Here is a 10255-nt window from a genome sequence, read left to right as displayed (position 1 = left end):
GATCCACGGCGACTCGAGGAAAATAAAATAAATCAGTAACTTTGTAGATAAATAAAAAATAAGAGGCCTAAAGGGTTCCACCATAAAATTTATATGCAAAAAGGGCTCCTCGAGTGAAACAGGGCTCCGTCATAGAAATTATATACTGAAAAAGGCTCCGCGAGTCCAAAAAAGTTGAGAACCGCTGCAGTAGAACATCGATTATCCGAAAAAATTGAGAATTTGGGGGTGTTCGGATAACCGATCATTCACAGAAAGCAATTGTACCAGTATCATAGGAGCAATATGAACCAAAGAAACAGTAATATTTGGCCGGGATTACACCGTAAAAGAGCATTGATAAAACTTGAAAACACAACTAATAAGCTGATTGATTACATTCGAGCAAATGCAACCGACCAGTTTATTGGTTGTATTTTTCAAGTTTTATATAAACACTTTCACAAAACTTTTATAGTGTAATCCCGGCCTAAAGCCGGAATTACACTATAAAACTTTGATAAAAGTCGTTTTATAAAATTTGAGAAATGCTACCAATAAGATCATCGTTTGCATTTTCTAGATTGTAACCAATAAGCACATCTGTTGCATTCGAGCGAACTTAACTGATCCGCCTATTTGTTGCATTTTTTAAGTTTTATAAACGAACTTTTATGAAACTTTTATAGTGTAATCCCGGCCTTAAACACAAAACTATATATTTTGTTGAAACACTTTGGGAAATACCTTATTTATACCATTTGGGGGAAAGCACTAGCGGCCTCCTCAAACGTAACTTCTACATGCAAATTTAAATTTTCCGACTGGAATTGACCGATGTTTCGGTTGATTGGTATTCGGATAATCGATATCGTACTGCACTAGATAGGCTTTTACCTGCTTTCACTATTTAATTGTGTTTTACACACTTCACTATTTAATGCATGTTCGTTTAAAAAAAATAAATAGAAATAAATTTCGAGTGAAAGTTATTTCCTAATAATCGTTAAGAAGCTTCTAAACTTTGGGTTTCTAAAAAATCTACTTTGAAAAATCCCGTAAAGGGAGGGATTTTTCTTGGAGACAATATGGTCACACGCCAATTACTGCAAACCTTGGCTGATTTCAGCCCCTATCAAAACGAGCCAACAATTCGAATCAGAAAAAACGTGGCAACCCAACCCCGAACAACAGGAAAAGATCCCGGATGTTCAGAGACAGACGACAAAAATCGAAGAGCGCGCGCGCAACCGGTTGAAGAAGAAGAAGAGAGAAAAAAACAGCTTTTTGTGTTCTGTGTTTTGTTTGCCGGCCTTTGGGTTTTTATATTTTCCTTCTCCATTCTGTTTTCGGAGTGTGTGAGAGTGAGAGAGAGAGCCATTTTTTTGAAATCTCCTCCGTTATTATTAAGAAATTTAGGATCTTTTACATGATATAGACTAGAATTTTGTTAATTCTAATTTAATAGTTATTTAATTAAAGGAAGCCCCCCCAATATATTATATATAAAAATGTCTCTCGGCACAGCTCATACTCAAATCGACGAGTTCGAATTTTCCAACAGTTTTCCTTTGCATTACGCGTGCAAGAGCGGCGATTCTCAAACAGTCACTTCACTGCTTCAGTCTACTAACAACGCTGCTAACATGGTATTCGCCGAAGACAGATTTCTTGGCTGGACACCTGTACATTGGGCCGCCTACTTCGGAAACGTAAGCAAAAATTCGTTATTAATTTCATTAATTGCTGTTATAACAGTATTATTTAATTGGTTACGTAGTAAACAATTGTTGTTCCATCCCCCCCCCCCCAACAATATAAAAGTAAAAATGTGTTTGTGTAATTTCTTCTGTAATCAAATCAAGACTACAATGTTCATTGTAATATGTATCCCCAGGATGTGACTTTGAAGGTTACAAATACTTTAAATCATTTTTTATGGTTAAAAAAAGTAATTTCTAATGGATCGGATCATGGCCCCCACATAGGGGAGGCTGACAGGGCCCGGGACGATTATCATAATTTTTTTTTGCTTTTTCACGCTATAAATTAGTTACAGAAGGGGCCCGTTAAAAGTCTGATCGAGGGCCCGCGAAAGATCCCAGCCTAGTTGCCCCGCTACAGAATGTGGGGGACATAGATCGGATTATTGCTGATCAAAACACGGATCGATGCACAATTTTAATTGTACTGTATTCCCCAGGGCCGTAATGGGCTTTTCCGGGCCCACTTCAAAGTATGAAAAATGTGTTAATTTTTTGGAGACCTCTATTCGGCTCGGGGGCCCTTGGGCAGTGCCGCGGTTGCCCCAGCCTAGTTGCGGGCCCCCACAAGGGCGGGGCTGACAGGGTTCTAGCCCTGGGGCCCAGGACAATTCTCATAATTTTTTGCTTTTTCACGCTATACATGAACTATAGAAGGGCCCACGAAAGATCCCAGCGTAGGGACCATGCCCTGATATTCCCCCGCATTAGACTGTATGCCGCCAAACTCGAGAGATAACAGATTTTTGAATGTTGAGGTCTGGTCCGTTACTGGCATGCCGGGAAAACAGGTCTAAAAAGGATCGCAGTATGTATGCATCACATAACGGCTAATCTTTAGCGTGCCCTTTTTCCTGATTGACTAGTAAATTTACGGATTTAAAAATATAAGGCTGATCTACCTAGAGCCACCTTCAAGACTAGAAGTTTCAGATATTTTCGTTTGTTTGTGTGTGTGTGGGACCTCGACAAGGCTTGTTTCAAACCGAGCGCAATTCCGGTCTACCGTCAGGGGCGATTTATTACCGAATGAGTTTTGCCGGAAGTGTGCGTGTGTACCTAACAGTCTGAATGCGTTTTCAGCGTTGTGTGTGTATTTTAGTGCTGCCATATATTTTTCATATACATTTTGTGTTGCTGTCTATGGCGAGAATTTTTAACGGGAAGAGAGCTGCTCGCATCCACGTCTCGAAGTTAGGAACCCATAGAAAACCAACTTCAGCCGACCACCACTGTGCAGCAAGGCTGTCTTAACAGCACTCTGGGCCCCCGGGTGTATTAATTTTTCTAGTATCCCTCCCTAGCTTGAGCAACCTGCCAACCAACAATCAAAAATCAAAGTACCACAGCTAATTATTACGAGCTCCCCTTGCAGAGACGTTCCCAGGATCGACTTTGGAGGGAAGCGGGGCAAAAAGAATTTCAGATTTTTCAGTTACTAATATTTTTTCAACAAGCATTTGAGATCAACAGAAATCGATTAAATTTGCATATAAAAGGTATTTTCCTTCAATATTTTAATTATTTTGCGAAAATATTTCCCAATTTTCGATCGTTTTGGGGGTAGAGCGGTGGTGGTGCCCCCCCTGCGTGTGCCTCTGGCCAGGTCTGGGTTAGCCCCATGCTTTAAAACGACTTTGATCCTTGATGTTACGAGGCTGTTCCACGGAATCCAAACAAACATGAAAAGAAAACAGAAAATCTGTCTCATGAGAAAAGAATTCTTGAAGAGCTGTTGCGGAACCCTAGGCTTTTCCGGAGCACCCATTGGGAACCTATTACCCAGACTATACAGCCTTTGTTTGTCTCCCAGTTATAGTTTGTATTAAGTTCTTATTCACAAGTCCTAAGACGTCGCTAGAATGACGTAGAGGAGTGGCTATAACGGTCTTATCGATCTTCACACTGAAATGTTTTCTTAGAATCGAGCTTGTTTTTTGTTGTAATTTATTGATTTTTATGAAGCTAATATTTACGGAGATTATTGATCGCGCCCTTACGCGATGAGTTTAGTAGTGTTATTAAATCTATTTTTGTTGCCTAGGCAGGTGTTTTTGAACAGATCAATAATCCGTTGTAATCAATTGCTCTTGGCTGGGAATCAGTGATCCGATTGGCTCCCAACGATATCCACGGATGCCAACTGTAACCGCTGATGTTCGAAGAAACACTTGAAAATGCCCGTTATGTGTTTGTTTTTTTTCCCCCTCTCTTTTCTGCAGAATGTACTGGAAGAATTATCAGATTAGAAATTGGTCCAAAGGCAGTTACTGGCGGGTAAATCCAATAAAAAAAAAACCGTATCGACTACAATCAGGGCTGAGATTCTACATTTTTGCACAGCCGGTGCAAAATCGAGATTGTATTTGTAATATAGTATAATTATGTATAACTGAGGCAATCAAATTTTTGATTCTGTTAAATTTTGCCGCAAGATTTTAATATTAGCTGTTAATTGGAATTAGATACTACAGTGGAACCTCGATATAACGGTACTCTTCGAACAAAGAAAAAATATTGTTGCAGGAGGATTATCGTCATGCCTTCCCAACCACAACATGCAGCAGGGGGGCCCCCCTTAGGCTGAGACCTTTGGCGGGTGACTCAAGTGAATTTATAGCGTGGAAAACAAAAATGACGAGAATCGTGGGGCCCTGACAGTCCCGCTCTTGTAGGGGGGGGGGGGCATGATTATCGTTATATTGAGAAGCAGAAATTTAACATATAATGAGTCTATAAGGAGTATAAACATTTCCAAACAGGACCTGCAAAAAATACCATTGTTGATGGATTTATTGTATCGTTATATCGATTATCGTTGTAGCGATTTTTCACGGTATGTTATAGTGCGTTGATGCATTTAAATCTCTTTTTATAGGGCCCGATGTGGCCGTATTCTTCATTCCTAGGTCCGCCCCAGGTTATAATGAATGACCAAAAGAAAAAAAACTTTGGGAGTAAACAGGGGAAATGATCGCCCATTTCGTGAATCGTCTATACTTCAGGGCTTGACAAATTTGAAGAAATTCTAGGTGCCATTTTAGGAGCCGAGTGTATTTTTTTTTCGTAGGCCAATAATTACATAAATAATTTTAGGCGCCAATATCAATTTTTCAGTCGCCATGGTGACCTGATTCCTGGGATCGGTCAAGCCGTGCTATACAGTCAAACCTCGTTAATAAGTCTCTCTTGGGAGACCTCGTAATATGACCTCGTAAGTGGAGTGACTCGTTAGACGGAGTAAGCCATGGCTGCACTGACTCCTATTTCCCTATTGGTGCATTCATGCAGAAAGAAAAACAAATTTTAGTTATTCAAACGAGTTCCGTCATGAAAATTGATATTATTAGAGTTTTTGCTGACTTTTGATGAGAGGGGGAGGGAGGTTTGGATAATGCTTACGTCATCAACCACCCTTTATGAAAATATGAGTTAGGATTCAGAGGGGCAGAGCTGATGACGAAATTTTGCTGACAAGGTGGGGGGGGGTCAAAAATGGCTAAAATTTGCTTACGTGATACTTGAACGGCCCCTAATCAATTGATGTTCATTTGCTACATTTTTACGCATCTGAATAACACAAAATATTACTTTTTTCAATCTTTAGAAATTCGTAAATTATGCAGTGACAGAGGGGGGAGGGGTAGAGGCTTCAGTGGCTTCTGCTTGAAGTTGTTGGTCTTTGCTTTTGTTGTCTTTGACGTGATGAAGAGTGAACGTTGGGCTCATCCTGTATATCGTACGAAGTGTTTCCTATTTGTATGGTAATTTTCCCATGAGTACTTTCATAAAAAGTGACTTCTTGAGCGGAGTGGGGTGACGCATTATCAGCGGTTTACTAACATTAGAACTACATAGAGGATGATTGGGATATCCAAAAAAGTGACCCGGTAAGCGGAGTGATGCGTTACCCGGGTGACGCACTAATGAGGTTTGACTGTACTTCGAACATTAGCCTTAACTTCAGGGTCCCTAGCTACCTGAAAGGTTAGACCAGGGAAAAATTCAGGAAAAGATTTATTTTGGAGTATTTAGCAGACATCACTGAAATTGGCAAAATGTTTGATAAAACAGGGTTTCCGGCGTAATCTACTTAATCGTTTCCTTGACTTTTTCCTGGGCAAAACTCCTGAAGAAAGAAATACACATAATTCGAAATATTGGCCTCTCCTTTCACAGAATTTCATCCCGAGTTTTATCGGGTACTTGCATATTTAGTTGACTTTACCCCTAATATTTTATATTTTCCCCTGACCGTGCCAGACATTTTACGTTTCCCTGACCGTTTGTCGCTGGAAACCCTGTAAAAGTCAGAAGCATTATGAAGGGTAAACTAAAACTCGAAAAACATTTGACAAGTTTTTTTTTTTTTTTTTGATTAATATATCTTTCAGGAGCTTTGCTCAGGGAATTTTTTTTCAGTTTCTCAGCCAGGGAAATGAATGATCGAGCAGATTTTACCGGGAACTGTGAACTCTTCCAGTACTGACGGCCCCAAAGCAGAACGTTTTGCCTTTTGTTCTCTGCAACGAACACTCAGCTGACGGAAAATGTTCTGCGGTAGAAATTCATTGATAGTGTTTTCCATGTAAAGGAATTTTTTTTCTTAAAATTCTTCCCCAGATTGTTCTGATCAGATTCCGACATATTCTATTTTGGAGACTGATGACAACTGTGACAGGTTTCGGTTTTCAACACGAAGAAAAATACAGTATAAACAAATTTAAAACCCGAACCTTCTATCGCCCACCGGGGGCGATATTACCCACTTAGAGAAACACTGGACTATACCTACAGAGGGGCATAGACTTGGTTAAGGCAAGGCCGTCTTAAGAGCTTCGTGGGCCCCCGGACCAAATGATTTTTCTGAGGCCCTACCTGGCAGATTTCCTTAAAAATTCAACTACTTCTCGTTTTTCTGAGGCCCCCCTTCCTCTTGCCCATGCGTTAAGATGGCGCTGGGTTAAGGGGGTGCAGAGAAGAGCTATGCATGCTCTTGTTGGTGCACGAAGCTTTAGCTATGATGAAAGACTTCTTGAATGTTTTCATTGGAGGAACGCAGGTGTCGTGGGGGGGGGGGGAATAAGATCGAAGTGTTTGAACCCTTTAAGCAGTTATAAAACTTTCCTGATTCGCATCATATGAGTAACTGCCACATTATAAGTAAAAGCATCTTAAGAACTCCACTACCAACAGAACAACCGTGACCCCCGCTCTGTCACCCTAGGGGATATAAGCTGGTCCGTCTCAGGAGACGTGGGTCACGGTAGAAAGTCCAACGACATCCAAGACCAGCAAACCATCCACAAGCCAACCAGCAGCAGGACCCCTCCCACAACTTCACCCCACACACTTCCCCACATGTTGTACATGAAATGATATATCAATATAAAGATATGGGGGAAACATGGTCCAGGTTGCGGTGTCGCAGGGAGTTTTTCCTCTAATAGCTTGGGAATAAATGGAGTAGCTTACCTCCGCGGGTCGCTGCTAACACAATGACACTTAAAAAGAAGGACGACAAACATGGTGGGATGAATCGAGAAGCTATCCATACTTAGAATAAATAATACAACCATAATCATCTTTGATTGTGTTGCTTTTATTTTGGTTATATTTGACATCCATATTTTTTTTATGGGCATCTTTTTTCAGCCAACTCGTTGGGCATTTTGCCTGCCGTAGCCTTCGTATTTGCATTCAATATATTTGAGAACTTATAGGCCGCGAGACTCCGTTACATCGTCGGCTTTGATATGATCATGAAGAATGTTCAGAATCCAATTTTTCGCGTGTTGGTTGAAGCAGAAAAAAAAGTCCCATATTGTTTTCTATTAAGCCAGGATTACACTATAACAGTTTGATGAAAGATCTTTTATAAAACTTGAAAAACAGCAATAAGCCGATTGGTTGTATTTTTAAAATTTTCTAAAAGTCCTTTTATAGAACTAGTGTAATACCGGCCTTAGACACATTTTGCTTGTCTAAATGGTAGAAATGTATTTTATTTTATGTACGCCATTGCAGAAGATTCTATTCGAATGGAATCGGTCTTCCGAGGAAGTTCACGCTTGAAGAAAACGATAATATAATAATAAAAATAACACATTTGGGCTGCAACACTTTTTCGCCGGTCACTTGACCGAATCTAGGACAGTTTCTCACAAAATACTACATCAAATGGTGCGCCCTACGTGACTTCAATATTGAGGAGGCTTTCTCCCATTATTATTGTTCAGTCGGCGTCAGTATTATGAAAGCCTGTTTATTTCGTAATGCCTGTTTTTTTTCCCATCCCCAGAGTGATTTGCATATTCAAAGGAACCGGTCCGCCTTTACAGAATATCCGTCCGTCCAGTACTTCCGGTCATTTTTATTTTCCTCTGTTATTCGTCGATACGAAAATACATCATTTCTCTCTACTCTAACTTGCATCCGTTTTGTTTTTAAACTTCCATTTTGTTCCTTCCCTTTGTGAAATTTTAGTTCATATTTATAATAAAATGGGTTAATAATGGTTATAATTCTATGGGTTAATATTTTCCCGTATTAACATATAGAAATATGTTAATATGGGAAAATGAAGAATATTTCAGTTTGAAAGTTCGCAATCTTTTTCAGTATGCAAAATATGCAGTTGAATACCGTTATAATGGACTCCAAGAAACCGGAAAAATCACTTCATTATAACGAAATTTCATTATAAAAAAATTCCAGGGGTTTTGCATTGTTCCTATGTAAACTTATCTGAGATTAGAAAAGTGTTCGTTAAAGCGAGATTTTTGTGATAACGGTATTCGTTAAAACGGGATTCAACTGTTTTCTTGAAAACAATGTCTTATTTTTCTATCAATCTTATATTAACAAGAATTGTCTTAATTTAGGTTCAGTGCGCACTCTATGAACAATTTTATACCATACTTAATTTTTTCGATTTGTCAAACCCCGGTCTATGCTGCTGCTGCTACTACTACTACTAAACCAGATATGCACCTCGTCCATATTTCTCTGCGGAACTTCTAACGAGTTGGTACATGTTTGAATGTGTGTGTGAACCTTCCGTGAAGTTTGTTTCATATTGTTTTGTTTGTTCCTGGGCTATACTACATTTTCACTCTTAATTTCTACTTAGTTCTGAAACAAGTTGCATTCAAGGATTATTCTAGTCTAAACTGGGCTTAATTTGAGCATACTTCGATCTGCGCCGCTTTCACTGACTGGTGGTGTGGTATCATATAATTAAAATTTTCGTTGCTAAGGCCAATAAGAGTTATTTACCATCTACAACTCTGGTCCATCACCATTGGACTCTGGTTGGCGAATTAGACATACTATATCGTACATGCATCTCGTAAACATTCATACGGGGAATTTCTAACGAAATGGTGCATGTCGTAATAAATTGTGTGCTTATGTTTGTATATAGAGATTATTACATTTTTGGATAAAAAATCAAAAAGGGGGGGGGGGTTCCTTCAACCCCATGGTCCCTTTTTTTTCATAAACTGCTCGCGACGCGGAAAGGGTTGAAGACTTCTGGGTCCGAACCGATAATCCGAAACTACGGTCGGTCTACCTCGCTTAAACGGATCATTCCAGCACATAATATCCAATTAAGGGACCTTCATTTGTATAGAGAACAGATTTTCTCGGCTTTTTGTCCAATCATGGCCCCATTGATTAACGCATTTTTGGCTTTTTCTGCATGAAACCATTGCAATAGGAATGAGTCGACGCCGACGGTATTAGATTTTTTTTTCTTTCGTGTTCTCTCTTGATCAAGCTTCCGTTCTTTCGCCAATCTGCTTCAATTTCATCAGAAGTTTTACATAATGCTTGACACCTGAGCTCAGCAAACTCCATACTCTTTGGCACAATTTCAGTTTGAATATTTTTTTATTGCATTCGAACTTTTAATTGTGTTGCAAAAACTCATCCTTTCTCTTTTCGTGATCATTTTTTTTTTCAATTTCAAGACGTTGATTACATAAAGGCCATGGCGTTCATGTCATTGGTCATTTTTACGTTCATTGAGCATGTTAGCGCAATTTTTATGGCGTATAAAAACAAAATAATTTATTGTACTGAAGACAGCTTAGACATTCCAAAGTCCCAAGTAGTTTTTTTCGCTAGAAACATATGTTATAAATTTTAAATGTTCCATCTCTCTCTGATAAAAATATTATTTACATAGTGGTTATTTCTGTTTTAGGAGATTTCTCTCTCTGATTATTCGTTGCCCGATTTAGCGGGGCCAACTGTATATATCGTTATTACCCGAACCGAAACGACAGTTGATTCACTGGAAAATTATTTCTCCCTTGCGTAAGAATTGAAGCTTTATTTGTTGTTCTAGAATCGAGTTAAATTAAGAATCCCTATTTTTATTTAGTATAACGAAACGCTCACGAAGCTTGCACGTGCTGTCATTTATTACATTTTCGTTCAAATGAAGTGCTGTTTAACTGGGTGTGTTTTGCGCAATCGAAAGCACAATACAGTAACTTTATTTT

At 39.2% G+C, this 10255-nt stretch overlaps 1 protein-coding gene across 1 annotated transcript in view; it reads left to right on the top strand.

Moving 5' to 3' along the window:
- The first annotated feature begins 1198 nt into the window (after positions 1-1198).
- The window catches only part of LOC149070177 (uncharacterized), a 52695-nt gene continuing 43638 nt past the window's right edge, over positions 1199-10255 (top strand). Inside the window, exon 1 of the mRNA XM_089249425.1 lies at positions 1199-1691. Coding sequence (XP_089105551.1) covers positions 1491-1691 — 201 coding nt within the window. The 5' untranslated portion in view covers positions 1199-1490. The remainder of the gene's footprint in view (positions 1692-10255) is intronic.

The sequence above is a fragment of the Pholcus phalangioides genome, unplaced genomic scaffold (genome assembly GCF_987345545.1).
Source record: "Pholcus phalangioides strain wild (caught in Gottingen) unplaced genomic scaffold, Ppha-v1.0 ptg000022l_1, whole genome shotgun sequence".
Lineage (NCBI taxonomy): Eukaryota > Metazoa > Arthropoda > Arachnida > Araneae > Pholcidae > Pholcus > Pholcus phalangioides.
The sequence above is the reverse complement of the archived record's forward strand: the minus strand, read 5'-3'. Positions and strand labels throughout refer to the sequence as shown.